At 60.0% G+C, this 17,744-nt stretch overlaps 2 protein-coding genes across 3 annotated transcripts; one reads left to right on the top strand and one right to left on the bottom strand.

Annotated features, from left to right (window-relative positions):
• Positions 1–786: 786 nt before the first annotated feature.
• Positions 787–5,615, top strand: GMPPA (GDP-mannose pyrophosphorylase A). 2 transcript variants are annotated; one of them, XM_048308726.1, is made up of 13 exons: positions 787–928; positions 997–1,094; positions 1,189–1,292; positions 1,687–1,879; positions 2,047–2,106; positions 2,256–2,386; positions 2,524–2,538; positions 3,133–3,267; positions 3,445–3,542; positions 3,664–3,710; positions 3,810–3,902; positions 3,990–4,158; positions 4,247–5,615. In XM_048308726.1, exons 1-13 carry the CDS (start codon positions 886–888, stop codon positions 4,345–4,347), a joined length of 1,287 nt encoding a protein of 428 aa, XP_048164683.1. In that variant the 5' UTR covers positions 787–885; the 3' UTR covers positions 4,348–5,615. The 2 variants fall into 2 exon arrangements, with proteins under 2 accessions (XP_048164683.1, XP_048164685.1); XM_048308728.1 differs by lacking the exon at positions 2,524–2,538.
• Positions 5,616–6,304: 689 nt separating this feature from the next.
• Positions 6,305–15,163, bottom strand: LOC125328980 (rac GTPase-activating protein 1-like). The gene is made up of 17 exons (XM_048310329.1): positions 15,078–15,163; positions 11,066–14,395; positions 10,739–10,941; positions 10,518–10,654; positions 10,228–10,306; positions 9,986–10,039; positions 9,282–9,359; positions 8,806–8,926; positions 8,390–8,580; positions 8,017–8,178; positions 7,776–7,871; positions 7,503–7,704; positions 7,321–7,426; positions 7,043–7,175; positions 6,866–6,968; positions 6,645–6,762; positions 6,305–6,570 (listed from the first exon to the last, which is right to left on the bottom strand). The coding sequence occupies exons 2-17, from the start codon at positions 11,148–11,150 to the stop codon at positions 6,519–6,521; spliced, it is 1,920 nt and encodes a 639-aa protein (XP_048166286.1). The 5' UTR covers positions 11,151–14,395; positions 15,078–15,163; the 3' UTR covers positions 6,305–6,518.
• Between the last annotated feature and the right edge of the window lie 2,581 nt (positions 15,164–17,744).

Genomic DNA, 17,744 nt, shown 5'->3' with positions numbered 1-17,744 from the left:
GTGAGGCTGGGCTTCCATGTTGGAAATCTAGTGAAAAAGGCAGAGAAGCTGTGAAGCACTGGCGTGAGCGCAGCGGGGCTGATTCACATGGCCCTCATGTCATGGAGTGAAAATACGGAGTGCCAGAGGGCCCGATGGTGGCTGGGACAGGACGACAGCAGGGAAGGGCTCCTGCTGCGGGCATGGCAGGTGCCGGTGAGGGACCTGATGCCTGGCTATAAATATCCGCTACCCATATGAGGCCGGGCCGTGCCAGCAGGGACCGCTCCGGTTACAGCCCGCCGGCCCCCCCAGCTGCCCTGGCTGCACCCACCAGCCCCTCGGTGCCGTGCCTGCCGCTGTGGGCACGGGCACACGCGCACAGCCTGGTGCCTGCGGGCAGTCGCACACTTCCCGACACACACACACGTGCTTACAAACCTGTGCCTGTCGCACGCCCGTGTGTCCAAGGGCGTGTCAGAGCCCACGGTGTCCCCGCACTGCGCACCGAAGCGCTGGGGCACGCACACAGCCACAGCACCTCCCCTGCTCGCTCACGCTGCCCTGCGCAGACCCACGGCCGCCCCCGCACACCCGTCTGAACCATCGCACACGCATATGGCCACAGCCGCCCCCCCGCGCTGACCACCTCACACCCGCGCTGACCATCGCCGCCCACACGGCCACAAACGCCACCCTCAGCTTCAGGGGCCGCCCGGCGCCCGCGGCGCCCCCTGGTGGCGGAAGGCGGCGCCGGCAGCAGGCCCGGCTCGGCGCTGACGTGTCACAGCCACGTGCGCGGAAGTGGCGGCGGGGCCGGGCCGGGCCGGGTGCGGGGCTGGGTTGCGGAGCCGGGGTTCGGAGCCGGGGTTCGGTGCGGGACCGCCGGAGCGGAGCTGAGCTGCGATGCCGCTCAAGGCCGTCATCCTCATCGGGGGCCCGCAGAAGGGTAAGTGCGCCGGGCCCGCGGGGTGTCCCGCTGGCGCAGTGCCCCGCCGACCCCGCTCTGCTCCACAGGGACCCGGTTCCGGCCGCTGTCCTTCGAGGTGCCTAAGCCGCTCTTCCCCGTGGCCGGGGTGCCCATGGTGCAGCATCACATCGAGGCCTGCGCCAAGGTACGGGAGGCCGGGAGGCTGGGGCTGGGGCCGTGGAGCCAAGGGCGAAGTGCCATCGCTTTCCTTTCTGCTGCCTTCTTCCGTCCCCCGCCAGGTGCCCGGCATGAAGGAGATCCTGCTGATGGGTTTCTACCAGCCCAACGAGGCCCTCTGCCGCTTTCTCGTATCGGCGCAGCAGGAGTTCAAGATTCCCATCAGGTGGGCAGGAGCTCTCACACCCCTGGGGCACACACAGTGGCACAGCCTGGCTCAGCCCCTCGCCTGCCTTCTTCAGGCTGGTAGCCCCCAGTCAGCACTCTGGCACTGGGCAGCTGGGCTCTGGATGGGCACAGCCAGACTCCCCCATTAGTTCTGCCACCTTTCCTTTGCCTTGGGCCCTGCCCTGGGTGGTTCCTGCTCCAGAGATGCCTCTCTAGTGCAGCTCTAAGCTGCCACAGTCTCCTTCTTCTGTGCAATGCCCTCATGAACCCTATCACTGCATGGCAGGATTATGTCTCTCCAGTCCCTCCCAACCCTTCCCAGCCCTCCTGCCCATTGGTGCCACTAGGTACCTGCTTCCCTAAGCCCTCCCTTTTCTCTGCTTGGCTTGTAGGTATCTTCAGGAGTATGCAGCCCTGGGCACGGGTGGTGGCATCTATCACTTCCGAGACCAGATCCTGTCAGGTGGTGCTGAGGCCTTCTTTGTCCTCAACGCAGACGTGTGCTCCGAGTTCCCCTTACAGGAGATGCTGGAGTTTCGGCAGCAGCACGGGGACATGCACAGCTTTGTCATTCTGGGTACCACAGTGAGTGGCAGTGCTGGGGAGCAGAAGAGCTGCAGTGCTCTGCCATGGGCTTAGAAGCCAGCAGCTCCTGTGGTGGGTGGGTCCCAGACCGTGAGGTCCGGGTTTCATCTGCTCTGCCTCCCTGTGCCTACTGCTCCACCATTGCTAACACTGTCCTTGTTTCTTAGGCCAACAGGACACAGGCACTGAATTATGGCTGTATCGTGGCAAATGCAGGCACGCAGGAGGTACTGGAGGGCCTTGGGGAGTCAAGCACAGCATGGGCAGCAGGTGCTGTGTTGCCTGCCTGGGTGTTTGTTCCCAGCATGCCAGAGAGGGTGTGATGCTGGGTGGAGGGGCTGCACCCTGGGATTCCTGTCTCTTCCCTCACCTCCAGGTTCAGCACTACGTGGAGAAGCCCAGCACGTTTGTCAGTGAGATCATTAACTGTGGCATCTACCTCTTCACACCTGCCATCTTCCAGCACATTGGCGAGGTCTTCCAGAGGAACCAGCAGGAGCTAGCACTGTGAGTGCCTCACTGTGCTCAGTGTCCCTCCCACCCTTCCTGCTTCCCGGGGCTGCAGCAGCACGCTCATCCTCCATTCTTTCTCTATCTTTTCTCCTTCTCTGCCATCACTCACTTGTTTCCTGGTCCTGCACCAGCTGTCCTTACCTTGGGTAAGTCTCCCTCTGTGTCTGCACTGGCTGCTCTCTGGGCTGGATTGGTCCTAGTGGTAATGCATGCTTTCCCTCCCTTCTTCAGGCTGCTGTTTCCTCTGCTCTGCTCCTGGTCAGCTTGAGACTTTCCCTCTCCCTTCCTCTCTTCCCACCCCATTCTCATTCAGCTCTGGACAAGAGGCTGAGCTAGCCTTTCACCTGGGAATGCTCTGCTCCCCTCTCCAGCTCTTTGCACCAGCCAGCCTCTCACCTCACATCTCTGCCACCACCCAAACTAAAATTGGGCTGTGCAGGCTCTGGACTGGGGACAGGATCATACACCCACCTGGACTAGGTGGGGCTCTTGCACCATCAGCTTCAGGCTCAGAGCTTATTTTGGCTGGCAGAGCCCTGTCCCTCTGCTGCTCTGGGCCTCAGTGGGGCTGTCCCAACCTAGTCTGACAGCTGGCGCTGTCCCCACTTTTGGGGAGAAGTGCATGGCTAGGTAGGAATCTGGGATTGTCAGAGCCCCTGCATTTGGGGAGCATAGGTCTGCTGGGGTCCTTGGCTGAGGCCATGTCTGGGGTGGGTGTCTGACAGGACTCTTGCTTGCAGAGAAGAAAGCTCCAATGGCTGGCAGCGTGCAGAAGTGATCCGGCTAGAGCAGGACGTTTTCACAGCCCTGGCTGGGAGTGGCAAACTCTATGTCTACAAGACTGATGGCTTCTGGAGCCAGATCAAGTCAGCTGGGTAAGGGCTGGAGCTGGAGTTGGTGCAACAAGAGCATCAAGTGATCTGTACCAGGGATGGGAGTGGAGAGTGCTCAGGCAGAGCCCTGGAGGTGGGTGGGTGGTGCTGATTTTGGATCCTCCTCTGCCCTGGTAGTGCCAGAGTGAAAATAACAATCTTCTGCTTTTCCTCCTCCAGCTCTGCTATCTATGCCAGCCGCCTTTACCTGAACCAGTACAGCAAAAGCCACCCAGAGAGACTGGCCCAGAACAAACCTGGAGGCCCTGTCATCCGAGGTACCCTTCTGACACCCTAATGCTTTTGGGGCTGCCTAGGGAGGCAGTGGGACCTCCCCTTATCGGAGAGGCAGGTGCTCCTGTGAGCTCCCTCCCCTGAATCCACTGCCTTGTGTTGCAGGGAATGTGTACATCCACCCAACAGCCTCCATCGACAGCACTGCAGTGGTGAGTGCAGGCTGGGGAGGCCCTGGGGCAGGGACACGCTCGGGCTGCTGAGGGCACTGCTGTCCTCCTTGTCCTCATCACCTCCCTCTCTCCTCACAGTTGGGCCCCAACGTCTCCATTGGGGAGGGTGTGACAGTGGGCGCTGGTGTGCGTGTGCGAGAGTCCATCGTCCTGCACGGCGCCTCACTCCATGTAAGTACGGGCTGAGGGAGTAGGTGTCAACCCCCACCCCTTGCAGGGAGGCAGCAGCACCCTGCATTCCCCTCTCCTTCACGCCAGGACCACACCTGTGTCCTCAATACCATCGTGGGCTGGGACAGTACAATTGGGCGCTGGGCCCGGGTCGAAGGAACGCCGAGCGACCCCAACCCCAACGATCCCTATGCCAAGATCGACAGCGAGACCCTTTTCCGGGATGGGCGCCTCACACCATCCATCACAATCCTGGGTATGTCTTTGCTGCATGGAATGGCCCTGGCCCTGCTCAATGAGGCAGCTTCTTCCCTCTAGCTAAACCTTTTGCATTCTCCCCTCAGGCTGCAGCGTCACCATTCCCGCTGAGGTCGTTATTCTCAACTCCATTGTCCTTCCACATAAGGAGCTGAGCCGCAGCTACAAAAACCAGATTATCCTTTGAGTCACAGGCAGCACCAGCCACCCTCTCCCTGCTGTGCCCCACAACAAGAGCCTGCACTGAGGCCTCACATCCTGGGAGGTTCCCAGCACCCCCAGAGGGGTAGGTGCAGGCCAGGAGCTCTGCAAGTGCCTGACTACTGCTCCAGACAGACATTAAAGCTGATGAGCATCAGCCTTGCATGCTGCTTCTCTTGCAGCCCAGGGACCAGCCCTGGGCCAGGGTGATGGCTTTGGGGACAGTACATGGCCCTGGCACCAGACTGTGTGCATATGCAGGGAGCACTTGCTGCCTGCACTGTCTTAGGTCCAACTTAAGTTGTGTTTCTCCACCGAAGGGCACTACCAGCACCACCTTGCCTCTCCTCACCAGTCTCTCCCTGTACCATTTGCTGTCTGCAACTCCCTGGAAGGTCTTGGCCCATCTCCAAGACCTGGGAGCTTTGAATGTGCCTGTCATGTGTAGGCAGCTCACCCCACAGGAGTAATCTGAGGCTCCTGATTTCAGCATGATTGCAACAGCCTGAGCTGGGCTCCTGCCTACTGCTGGGAAAACAGCAGTGCCAGGCTGTCCTAAGGGCACTGGCAGACACATGAGGGCTGGGTTGGACTAGCAGCCTGCTGGCCCTGGAGGGAGCTGCAAGAACACCCCTTCCCCCAGTACCACCTCTGCCCCATGGGCTCAGTGCAAGCCAGGAGATCTGCCAGCCCTACCAAGCCTGCTCCTGTCAGGTGGAGACCTGTGCCTGCTGCCTAGGCAGGGCTCAGAGTGAGGGCAGCATGCCTCTGCTACCCTGGTGGGCCAACAGCCTCCTTCACACCAGCATGGCTGCAGCTTGGGGGGGCTCACTGCATGTCTCCCCCTGTCACCAGCCACATCCACTGGGCACCAGAGCAATCAACTTAATGTGTGTGCAAGTGGCAGAGATCTAGCACCTCACTTTGCCTCAAAAACCTGATTTTATGGAAGACAGTTTCCTCCTGAGCCTGGTACAGATTGTCTACAGTAACCAACGCTGCTCTTTATCCTTTTACTTCCCTGGTTTTAAACTCTGTGCTAAAGCCCTACACTCCACCAATGGCCCCATCATGTCTCTCACCTTCAGCAAGGCACTGCATTAGGTATTCTCCATCCATCCAGTACCATCCCAGTTTGATGGATTTGGAGTAAATCCTTGCTCCCAGCCCTGTGCCAGTTCTCCTGTGGTCCTGGGCAGGGATTAGCTGTTCCCTAGCTTTAAGCACATTAAACTCCTTCAGTTTTGCCTCTGCCTTGGATGTGTTAATTTCCTTGCCCTCTGGTGTACACTCCTGCGCCGGGGAAAACTGAGCCAAAGTACTTACTTTCAGGATTGCACATGAATTTTCTCTCGTGCCCCATCTGGTCTGGCTTTTAGTAGGGACAAAGGTTTATTGGCTGCTTGATGTGGCCATGGGGCAGTTCTCATCCCTGTTGTGTAATGCCTCTTTTCCCTAAGGTCCTTCTGCACTGGTTGCCCCCTTCAGTTATCTGGGGACGAGCCTTTCCTGGGACCTTGCTTCATTACAGCATGATCCTGCTTCCCCCCTCTTGGAGGGAAAGAGCTGTACATCTCAGCCCTGCTTGCGCTTTGTGCGCCTCTAGCACTGCCCGGGCTGGAGGGGAGGAAGGAGTTAAAGAGGCCTCCACTGAGGTGCCAGGAAGTCTGGAAACACTTTAAGGTTGTCCTGCCCTGAGCAGCAACAGCTCCAATTACTTGAGGCCAACATCTGGGCTCAAAGAGGGGCCTCCCACAGCCGGGGCTCCAGAGCAGAAGAGGGCTTCAGCTTGGGTGGGAAGGGTCTGCCTGCCCTCCCAAAGCAGAGGTTCTGTGGAGCATTGCTCAGCTCTTGTCTGCTGCCCAGCCAGGCTCCGGTGTGCCCCAACCCCTGGCAGTAGCAGGGCAGGACAGACAGCAGCCACAGCCAGGTGTGTTTTGCTGCAAACATTTAATACAAACCTGATTCAAGGTACAGCATTAGGGCAGTGTCCCTGCCACCACAGCTGGACAGAGCCAGCTCTGCTCCCCAGTCCCCAGGGAAGCAGAGCAGAGCTTTGAGCTCGGCACTGTCACCCCACAGGCAGCTGCCGGTCCCGCAGTCCTCACTCCTCCCTCCAGTGCTGGCTCCGTGTCTCAAGGGAGCCACTGCTGCAGGCTACACAGGAGAAGGGAAGAACCGGCCCACCTTCCTCGGGGCCGGCCCCTGCCTGCGTGGGGAGAGATGAGTCAGGGGTACAAAGCGAGCTCCCCTGGGCCCCCACCCACACCCAACAGCACTCACGGGGGCCGGGTGGCCGTGCCCACGCAGCTCCGCAGGGTGCTGGGGAGGCAGCAGGTGCCAGCTGGGCTCAGCTGGCCTGGCTTGGGCTCCGGGGAGGCAATGGGCTGGAAGAACGGTTCTGCAGGACAGAGTGGGGACAGCTCTCTCACCCCGGTCATGGAAAACCGGGACCAAAGAAGCCAAAGGCCAGGGTGGGTGGAGGCTAGGGCTCCTGTCCTCACCACATTCACGCCTCGGGGCTGGTATTGGCACCAGGTTCTCCTGCTCTGTCCCCACAAAGCCTCTCCAGAAGCTGGGTGGCAGTGAAAGGAGACGAGCCACCACCTGGGCAGAGAGAGGTGGAAGATGGGGACATTGGCAGTGGCCAGATTACACCCCACACCTCAGAGACCCCTCACCTTGCACTGTCGTGGCGTGTCCTCCATGATGGCGAGTGGTGTGGGGTTGGCTGAGCTGTGTCCCACCAGCGTAGGGCCAAACACGCGGGACAGGTTGAGCACATCCATCTTACAGTCGGGGCTCTGCGACACCCTGCAAGGGGGGACAGAGGGTGTGAGCATGCTGTCCAGCCCAGGGGCTCCTCATCCGCAGCTTTCCTGCTCTAGGGCACAAAGCCTGGGTGAGGGGCAGAGAGTCAGGAGATGGGGACAGACCCGTGCCAGGAGGAGCCACTCACCTGAACAGGTGCAGCATGAGGAAAGCCAGGGTATCCCTGTTGGCTGGGGGCAGCTTGCTCACCACATGGCGCAGGGCTGTGTCACTGGCAGCATCATCGGGGATGTCTGTGGCAGCACCAGGCAGCAGTGTTAGGGGAGAAGCAGTCCCTTCCCCCTCCCTCACCTTGGGACTCCTGCTCACCGGCAGCCCTCAGGAAGGCAGGGTGGAGGCTGAAGGTGACCAATGGTTCCTTGAGCCCCCGCAGAAAGTCCTTGAGCACCCCACACACCACATGGATGTCAGTCACGCTGCTGAGGGCAGGCAGCACGCCCCCAGCCCTCAGCAGCTTCCGCTTCCACTCCCGCACCAGCTGCTCTGCGCCTGGCACTCGGTACAGGCCTGTCTGGAGCACAGGGAAAGGGGCTCAGCCCCGTGGGAACCACAGCATTGCCGCCTCACCATCCTGGCCCCTACCTCTGTCAAGCCTCGTGTCTCCACCTCGGTCACACACTGCACCACCAGCGTGGGCACCAGGGGCGGCGTGGAGGGCGCAAAGTCAGCCAGCACACCCTGGGGAGAACAACGCCAACTTGTGCTGTGCCCACCACACAGCCCTGCAGCCAGGGTGGGCAGAGGCCCAGCATCCCAGGGCCAGTAGCCCCAAAGCCTCATGGGGACATGGAGAGGAGCCCAAGCACTGCTGTGCCCCCCTCACCTCACGGGGCCAGGCGTGGTGGTGAGGCCTGGGTACACAGAGGCTGGGGCACTGCTCCCGGCACTTGGCGTGCAGCAGCAGCTGGCACTGGCAGCACTTGATGGCAGTCTTCCCAAAGCGGATGCGGGAACCACAGACACCACATGGCTCAGGGCGGATCACCTGGAGACAGGGAACAGAATCAGGGCCTCCCCCTTCTTGCAGATACCCAATACCACTTCTTTATCTTCTCCCAGCCAGGTCCCACTGTCTCTATCCATTCCCCCTGCAGGCAGAGCTAAGGCATTGGGGGATGAAGGACAGCCTTGCCCCCCACCCCATGGCTCTCTCCCCTGCCCACCTCCCCAGAGGAGAGAGAGGCTAGGTCACCCACTGTTTTGGAGGTGAACTTGTGCTGGACTGGTGGGAGGCTCTGTGGAGGTGAGGGGAAGGGGGCTGGTTCTGGCTGCCCCACTGAGCTGCCCTCAGTGTGGCTCTCCTGCCCCGCAGCATGGCAGCCCAGATCTTCATTGGTGCCCCACACCGTGGTCAGCTCTGCAGAGGCAGGAGGCAGTGGAGGGAGACCTGAAAGGCAAGCCACCCCAAATACCAGTTAGGACGTGGGGAGGCTTCCCACCTCCCAGAGAATCTCTGCATGAGACAGTGGCGTTTGGCACATCCAGAGAGCCCCAGCACCACCATGGTGGGGACAAGCATCCCCCAACAGATCCCCTCCCTCCCCTGTGACAGCAGCACCTTGAGGTTGGTCCTATACCACCCGTCAACCCCCTTCTCAGCCCTCTCTGTGACCTGCACGTGTGGAGACACGATGTCCCTGGCGAGAGCGGCGTTGTGGCACCAGAACAGCAGGCAGGAGGCTGTCAGCAGAGCCTGGGACCTCAGCAGGAGGGGGCATAGAGGGGACACTCACCTGTCAAAATGGGAGACCAATGAGATATGTGTCTGCAGCCCCACAGTTCTCCAACATCTCCCACGTGATCTCTGCTCCACCTGATCCCCACCCCTGTGGTCCTGCACAGCCAGGGATGCTGCCACCATGGTTACAGGGGGAATACAGGTTTCAGGGCAGTGGTCCAGCGTAGCCAGGGATGCTGTCCCCACTGGGACCAAGGTGATACAGGCTGAAGGACACAGGCACCCAGAGGAGACAGCTGAGCACTGTCCCCACAGCATCCACAGGACTGAGGGCTGCAGCATTGCCTTCTGGCACGGGGAAAGCCCGTCCACCCCATCCCTGCCCAGGGCATGCTGGGGTCTCTACTCACGGCATTGTGGGCTACCACAGAAGAACGGTGCCGCTTTGCCATCACCACAGGGCCAACCTGAGGGGCCAGGGACACACGCTGGAAACAGAAGATACTGTGAAGAGCAGGCAGAGACCCCCCCTCCCCAACTTTTCCCCACACCCCAGGGTACCCAAGCCAAGCGGCCTCAGCCCAATAAGAAGTCCCAGTCTCACCCTACACCCCAGCATTGCATGCCCCACATCAGGCATCATGGAGACCCAGGCTTCCCCACTGGGTCAGAGCCACCCCTGGGGCTGGGGGAAGCCAGGTCAGGCCTGCAATGCAGAGGTGCAAGCAGAGCAGGGTGCAGGATGCCCGCACATGGGGATGAATTATTGAGGAGCCCAGCTGGGCCACGCTGGAGCGTAATGGAGTTTCTATTGATCGTGGGAGGTTTGCCGAGAGACGATGCTCCCAGCCCAGCATCAATAAATTAAATTCCCTGCCAGGCTCCTTGCAGCATCCTGTGCTGGGATGGAGAAGTATCTGGGTGTCCTCACCTTGTATAGCACAGGGCCAGCACCCCAGCCTGGGCTGCACACTGGGACCTGGGTGGGCAGAGGGACTCAAAGGGCACATTGCAGGAGTGTGATCAGAGCTGGGGGATCCTCACCCACACAGGTGCACAGACTCCACCTGAACACCAGCCCCCAAAACTGCTGCATCCCAGCATTTCCTCATACCTGCCTCTCCGTAACTTTGCGCTTCAGGGTCCGCACCACCGTCATATCAACATCCTGAAAGGCAGCAGGGAGTCCGGGGCTGCATCAGGCCAGGGGCATCCCCAAAATTAATCTCCAGCTCTGATAGCAGGCGTCCCCCCAACCATGGATATACAAAGTGGCTGTGCCACTGCAGAAGTGGGGCAAAACCACCCCCTCACTGCTGGGGTGAACCCTGAGACTCACAGCAGAACACTTCTTACCACGTCATCTTCAGTGCGGTCATAGCTGATATCCGAGTGGGACAGGAGGGACTGGCACGACTCGTCCACTGCAGATGACCTGCAGAGTGAGCTCAGCTGGAGCAATTCCCCTCCAGCCAGCACCTATTCGTGCAGCTGCTCCTGGGAGCCCACAGCTGATGCCTCTGCAGAGCCCAAGCACCACCTTGCCCAGCCAGCCCCTCAAGCCCAGCAGTGCCGAGGGGGAGAGGGGCACAGCCGACCCCAGGGCTGCCCGAGGGGCTCCGGTGAGGATCACCATCCCTGCTCACCTCCTGACGGGTGCCAAGGCTGCCCCAAGGCGCCGGCCAGTCAGGGCACTGAGAACAGAGCACTGCTCCCTGCTCAGTGCCTCGTTGCCCCATGGCTCCCGCATCAGCAACTCAAGGACCAGCTGAAGTTTGCGCTCCTGCAAGTTAAACAGGGTGGTGGTGAGCGGGCTGAGGTCCCCGCAGCCAGCCCCGCAGGGCACCCCTGCGGCCAGCCCCCTCACCTGCTTTTCCAGCTCAGCCTCTGCCCGGTGCCGCTTCTTCATCTCCACCTCCACTTGGTTTCGGGCGTGCTTGAGCTTCACCTCTAGTGTTGCCCGCTCGGCCTCCACACGGGCCAGCTGCTCGCGGGCACGACGCCCATCCTTCTCCAGCCGGCAGCATCTCTGGCGCGTCGCCTCAAAGCACCGAGCGATCCGGATGTAGTCTGGGGACAACAGCAGTGGGTGGTCAGCCGGGATGGGGGGCCAGCCCCCAGCTTCCCCAGACCACGCCGGCGGCAGAGACGAGGGTGCCGGTGTGCCCCGGGCCGAGGGGCTGCACACACCCACCTTCCTCCACGCTGCCGCCGAGCTCCAGGAGCTGCAGCCCGTGCTCCAACCGGGCCAGGAGCTGCCCGCAACGCTGCCGTAGCATCCCGCCGCCCGGGATGGGACGGGGCCGGTAGCCAGGCACCCCCTTTCCAACTATCCACCCGCAGCTCCTGCCCCACGCTCTCCTCCGACCGCTGGGATCCTCCGTAGGCCCCCGAGACGGCGCAGGCTCGGGGGCAAGGGGCCCTCCCGGCCGGCCTATGTGGGCCGGGGGGCCGGGGGCCGGGGTGGAGCCCGTCCCGGCCCCGCCTCCGCCTCCCGCCGCCACCGGGGTCCGACCCGCCAGCTCGGCGGCTGCTGGCGCGGTGGGGCATTCTCGGGATCTTAGGGCGTGGGATGCCCTGGGGTGCGGGTGGCAGCACTGGCTGCAGGGTTGCGGAGCAGGGTGAGGGTCGCCTTCGGGGGCGGGGGATGCCCAGGCGCTGGGTGTACCTGATGAGAGCCCTTAAGGGGTGCAGGGGCAGTGGGTGCTCGGTGCTCGGGGGGGTGCAGGGGCATCGGAGGGACCACAGGGCGCGGGAGGCACTGGGGGTGCAGGGGTGCTGGAGAGGGCACCATTTCCCCATTTCCCCATGCCCGCATCCCGGGAACGGCGCGGGTGGGGCCGGAGGAGCCGATGTCCTTGTCCGCTGTCCCCCAGCGCTGTGCCCCGCATACAGAGCGGCGGGCGGGGGCGGCGGGGATCCCCCGCACCGGCTCTCCCGGCCTGGTCCTTGTCCTGCAGATGGAGCCACCTCCCCGCCGCAAAGCCCCGTCGCTGCCCGCGTTGCCCGTGCTCTGCCCGCGGGTCCCCTGCTCGGGGGGTCCCCAGGGCTGCCCCCGGCCCCGCGCCCCCTCCCTGCCGCAGCCCCCGGGCCCTGGCGGCCCTGCTTTCTCGCGGGAGGGTCCGGGCAGGGTGCGGGGGGCGCCGGTGAAATGCAGCTCCCCCTCTCCGGTGCCTGTCCCGACCTGCTACGAATACCGGGAATAGCAGCGGGGCTGGCGGCAAGGCTGGGCGTGCAAGTCCCTGCACACACAGACACACGCACACATACAAAGACACACAAACACCTCGCAGACTCCTCGCGGGCCTGCACACCTCCCCGGGTGACTCTGACTGGGAGAAGAGGTATTGCAGCCCGTGGACACATAGCACCAGGTCCACCCCAGCACCTCGGTGTCTCTTGGGAGTGGCTGTGGGCTCAACAGGCTCCTCTCCCTGTGCCAGTCCCTCAACCAGAGTCTAGACAGTGACAATAAAGGGCTGTGGGCGAGTACTACTACATGTCAGGGATGTCTCAGGCACTTGGTGAGAAAATAGCCAGGATCCATAAAATAGCTATAGGGTCTGTGTCACTCCAAGGGCTGAACTTAATCAGCATTTGCAGCTGAGGTTGTGTGGTACCAGGGACACTGGCTAGGATACTGCCTGATGGGTGCTGCTGCCTGGACCCCAGACAGTCCTAAGGCACGGTCCCCCTTTGGGACAGAGACCATCAGGAGGCTGGGAGGGGCTGGAAGCACCCTGGCAAGGCTTTGCTCCATGCTATGCCAGACCATGGGGAACAGAGGGTGTTTCTCAGAGAAGCTCCTTCTTCCCAAGGTTGAATATGAGTCAGGTTTTGGAGCGACTTTAATTACTACTGGATCGATAGGCTCAGCATGGCCAAGCAAAATCCAATCGCAGCCCCGGGGGCCTGCCTGCTCAGCCCTCCCAGCCCACTCAGCCCTCCCAGCCTGCCTCTGGGGAGGCACATGCTCCCTCTCTGTGGATGCTCCTCAATCCCACTGGCCCAGCACCCAGCCACAGGAGGCGGGACGCCATCCTGCATCTGAAGCCAGCACCCCACTTGCTCAGCCCTAGCAGGGGACACACATTCCTGAAGCAGGGCAGCAGAGGGAGATGCCCCAGCCTCGCCAGTGCTGCCCATGGGAACACACACACCCCTGAGCCCCTTTCCACACTCAATGCATGGAGCAGGTCTGTGGCCCCAGACCCACCTTGCACCCTGGGCACAAGCCTGGGAACCCCGAGGAGGGCAGAGTGCCCTTGGCAACATGCAGGCAGCCCCTCTTATGCACAGGGATGGGTGGGGGGCCCTTGCCACCCATCCTGTGTCCCCACCACTGCCTGCTTCCCCCTCCCAAGCCACCCTGGCTTGGCCAGGTACTGCATAAATAGCTGTTTGTGTCTCCACTCGGCCCCTGCGTGGGAAATAATATCGGCTGATGGAACATAATGCCCTGCTTCACATGTTCAATTTTATCATTTTCCGAGGCAGGCAATCTTCGTTTAAAGCTGAATGGGCTGGGGAATGTTAATGAAGCGCCGGCGCTGCTCTGCACCGCACTTTATCTCTTCGAGAATAATTTGGGTGAGCTCGGAAATAGAGTTCCCAGTCCCAATTCAAGTGGCAGCAGCACCGCATGCCGATAAAAGTGTAATTCCTGGCCAGCGCATGGCCCTGAATACATGACAATTTAACTCTTGGGGCCCCACTAGGATATGCTGCCTGCAGCTGCCTGCTGCCTGCTTTGGGGCCCTCTGCCCTGTGTGTCCAGCACCTGCGTGGGTGCTCAGCCCAGGCAGGATGGGGTCTGTTGCTCCTACTCACCCCAGCCACAGAGCAAAGTGTGCAGACCAGGGAGGAGAGATAAGAGAGCTGGAGCTGAGCTGGAAGAAATCGGTCTCCCTGGACAGACAGGACCCCACAGGCAGATCTGCGGGGTGCTCTGGGATTGGGGCTCTGCTAGGAGAGGGATGCCCCAGATCCAGATGCCCAGGCAATGAGAGAGAGGGATGATGAGAGGGAAGGGGGAAGGGGCGGGGTTGGGGAACAGGCAGGAGGGAGAGAGCAGGGGTGATAGGTCCAAGGAAGCATCACATCTAGACAGGCTGGCAGAGCCAGGTGGGTACTCATGGGCAGAGGGCACATGGCTGAGTGAGGGACTCCCCCAGGATTCCCCTAGGCCCTGGTGATGATTGAGGAGAGCAAGGATAACTTGCAGAAGGTGTTTGCTGGTCCTGGAAGGAGAAATTCAGGTTAGCAGGAGCAAGCAGCTTTGGCCCCAAAGAGAAGGCCTTGGGTGGTCCACCTGGTCTTGCTTTGAGCCCAGCCATGGTCTGTCTCCATCTTTCTCCAGCTGTCCTCTGGCAGCAGATCCCTGCACGAGGTGATCCTGGGGTCCTGCCTGAACTTCACTGTCCTGGTCCCAGCTCCTATGGGCTGCAGATGCAGTGGGTGGGTGTTCCCAGGGCAGCACAACATCCTCAGAGCAATGGTCCCTCATATCCTCAACCACGGCACCCTGAAGACAGTGGGAAGGTGGCGTCTTGGCCCATCAAGGAGTCAGCAGGGCCTCTTGGGCACCACTCTGGGCCCCCTCTGGCCGGGCAGTAACAGACCCTTCCCCTGGGAATGAGCAGGGCGGGCAGGTTTCCAGCACCGTTAATCAGGGCTGCAAGAGCCAGGATTAATGTGCACTCCAAGGCTCTCCAGTCCCAGCTGTGATCCAGCCCTCTGCTCTCAGCCAGAGCCGCCTCCACGCGCTGAATTATCAGCCTGAGTAATTAAGTGGAGAGCTTTGTTTTAATGCAGACATCTGATGCCTTCGCACCGAGGAGCACAACAACTGTCGCGGGTGTTTATGCTCCGTGCCACACATCTGGCTCACAGGGAGAAAATCCATCTCCACCGCTGTGTGAGATTAAAGGGAACGCGGCCCGGGAGTGGAGAAAGCGAAGGATGGCTCTACAGCCAGCGTGGTGGGCCGGACCTATCCCCCTGTACCGCCCCACCGGGTGCTTGCACCCCGCCAGCAGGAGGCTCTAGTTCAGGGCTACCTGGCAAAGCACGCGTCGCCTCCGTGCCTCGGCACGCAAGGCAGCACAATGCGCTGCGAGATGAGGAATAATTACGAGTTTGGAGATAAATGGAAATAGGGCAAAATAAAACATGGGTTTATCAGAAGTAGATGGTGCCTGGCTCACCTGATACCTGCTGCTGATAAGAGAACAGGCTGCTGGAGGAGGAGGGATGCAGATCTGAAAGCAGCCGCTGTGCCATGCAGAAAATTATTGCTTTGCACAGATTAGGGGATTAGCACCAGTGCAAGGAGCTGGAAAGAGGCTGGTGTGGGAAGAAGCCAGGCTGCAGGGAGAGAGGAGATAGCATGCAGGGGAGAGGATTCTGCTGGGACCACTGTGGATGCGCCTCATTTAATAGCTTCCTCTGTTGCCCCAAAAGTGGGGGCTGTGGGGAAATCTGCTGATGCTGCACAAACATAGGTCTCTTCTCTCTGCTTGGCCCCCGAATCACTGTGCTTTGTTCATCACACCCATTTGGGATGTCTGAGTAGTCTCATGGATTTAGTGGTTTTTTTATGGGGCAGCTTGGCTGGCCTGACACCAGGGTGAGTTGCGCCACCGTGAGCCCCTTCTCCATCAGCTTCCCCCAGCATTTCATGATCCCCAACACTTTGTGAGTGCTACCAGCAGAAGGATTCCCTCACTCGCTGCCCCGTGGCAGGGCTGTTTCCATCAGAGAGCTTGCCATCGCCTTCAGCCCCTCCAGTCCCTGGCTGCTTGGCACTGCTGGGACAGGGGAAGGGGCTGAAGGGGACAGAAAGAGGGACTTCTCAGTGAGGGGAAAGGAAACTCCAGCTGGGAGTGTAACTGCTGCGTAGTGTTCCCAGTGAGAGCATCAAAGGAAACCCATTGAGAAAAACTGTTTTAAAGAAGAAAAGCTCCAGGTGGTTTCCAGCAAAAACCACGCTCTGGGCTGCTCCCCCACTGAGAAAAACATGTCAAAATTTGGCAAGGGACCTCTGACCCTGTGCTGATCTAATCAAGGAGCAAATGCCGTTGTGGTTGAGTGAAGCTGCCTTGCCGAGGCTCATCTGACTCCCCGTGGTGTTGAGCAGTCAGGGCTGGTGCAGTTCTGCTCCCAGAAGGGCTGCCAGTGGGGATCATGTGCTGGAATACACTGTGCCTGGACACGGAGACACTCGAGGGGCTTTGGCAAAATCTGGCAATAAAAACAGAGCAGGGGGTGTTTGAAGGAGCGGTATAAAATCATCCAACTCTCTGGCAGCCTGGGGTAATTTGAGGCTGGGAAATGTGAGCTGAGGCAGCAGGGGCCACATAGCCACCTCCAGGCAAGCAGGCTGATTTATTGCCTGCATGAGCCGAAATTGCAGCCCATGCTGGGGGGAGAGGCAGGACCAGATCCCCTGCCTAGAGATGCTCAGGGCAGAACAGCAGAAATGCCATGCATAGTAGACGCATGGGAACAGCTTGAGACATCCCATCCAGTCATGCCTGGCTGGGCATGACTGCTACCCATGCTCAATGCCTCTTCCCAGCCAGAGCTCTGCAAGCAGAGACCATGGCAGGGGCAGAAGTGCCCTGAAGCAGCCTCAGGCATGTGGAGGTGGTGGCCCCAAACAAATGCAGGGGGGCACTGGGCTGGCTATAGGCTCTGTCCCATAGAGATACATCCAGATTATCCATATGCAACACTGGTGCTCCTGTCACAGCCAGCCCGGGAACCAGATCATGGAGCAGAAGCTGCAGCACATTCACCTGGATAGGAGAAGAGGGGCTGCCCTGCTGGCACTGCAATCACGGGTGCCACAGGATGCCACCATGCTCCCCTTGTGCCCAGGGCTGTACCATCTCCCTCGCCTTCTCAGCTGCACCCAGCCCAAGCGGGGGATGGCTGTTCCCACCAATTGGAATTAGTTCCCTGAGATGCTATATCAAATGCTTTAATAAAAGCCTGATATTTCATACCTCTGGTCTCTTCACCATCAATTTATTTAGCAATTTTACCCAAAAAAAAAAGGCTATGAAGTTGGACTGGTAGATTTATTCTGTGTGAGCTCCAAGCATATCTGTATTGCTCCCTGTTCCCTTGCCCTCGAGGTCCTCAGAAGCATTTTTCTCTTAGTATTTGCTCTATTATGTTACTAGGGATGAAGCTCTGTTGATGGGCAGTAATTGCCTGAACTGCCCTGCCTTCCTGTGATGAAGATTGGTACCTTACCAGGAGCTGCCTCCCTGCTCTTCTGTCCTTCGTCACAACATTATTGACTAGGAAAGTTCATTAATGAGACTCCTAATGACTGCAGCTGTGCCAGCCCAGCCCACAATGCTAACCTCTCCCATGTTTTCCCTTGGTGGCTGCTTGTAGGAGGAGGCATTGCAGGATGTTTGCTGCATCTTTGGAGCCATGTAGGTGACTGAGCCATTTCTAAAACCCTGCTAACCTTTTTTGTCAGAGGATTCTCTTCCTGCCTGGGCTCTCATCTCCCTTGTTTTTCACGATCAACCCCTCCAGGCAGGCTGTGTTGGCCAGACAGTGCAGGGGATGTCTAGGTCAGCAGTGGTTGAGAGGTTCTGGAGGTCCTGGGAGCTTCCCTGAGGGTCCTCTGTCCTGGTGTTTGCTTTGCTGCCCACTGTCCCAGCACCGGCAGCCAAGAGCCAGGCTGGCATCGAGCCAAGCATGATGCCGGGATTAGGCACTGCCTCCTACAAATGAGCTGTTAATTATCATAATCTGGTAATTGAGAAAAATCTAATTATGCAAAACTAATGGATTTAAAGCTGTGCTGGGGAGCACAGGCCAGGGGAGCACAGCTGGGCAGGGCCAGTATC

This window comes from Corvus hawaiiensis, chromosome 7, assembly GCF_020740725.1.
Source record: "Corvus hawaiiensis isolate bCorHaw1 chromosome 7, bCorHaw1.pri.cur, whole genome shotgun sequence".
Lineage (NCBI taxonomy): Eukaryota > Metazoa > Chordata > Aves > Passeriformes > Corvidae > Corvus > Corvus hawaiiensis.
This window is presented reverse-complemented; position numbering and strand designations above follow the sequence as displayed.

What these genes read in the sequence shown, in the direction of transcription:
- GMPPA (XM_048308726.1), top strand. Translation starts at nt 886, where the DNA reads ATGCCGCTCAAGGCCGTCATCCTCATCGGGGGCCCGCAGAAGG. An exon ending in CATCGGGGGCCCGCAGAAGG is followed by an intron (nt 929 to 996) that starts GTAAGTGCGCCG and finishes TCTGCTCCACAG; the next exon opens with GGACCCGGTTCCGGCCGCTG. An exon ending in TGCACGGCGCCTCACTCCAT is followed by an intron (nt 3,903 to 3,989) that starts GTAAGTACGGGC and finishes CCTTCACGCCAG; the next exon opens with GACCACACCTGTGTCCTCAA.
- LOC125328980 (XM_048310329.1), bottom strand. Translation starts at nt 11,150, where the DNA reads ATGCTACGGCAGCGTTGCGGGCAGCTCCTGGCCCGGTTGGAGCACGGG. An exon ending in AGGCTGAGCTGGAAAAGCAG is followed by an intron (nt 10,655 to 10,738) that starts GTGAGGGGGCTG and finishes TTTAACTTGCAG; the next exon opens with GAGCGCAAACTTCAGCTGGT. An exon ending in GGCACGGCCACCCGGCCCCC is followed by an intron (nt 6,571 to 6,644) that starts GTGAGTGCTGTT and finishes CTCCCCACGCAG; the next exon opens with GCAGGGGCCGGCCCCGAGGA.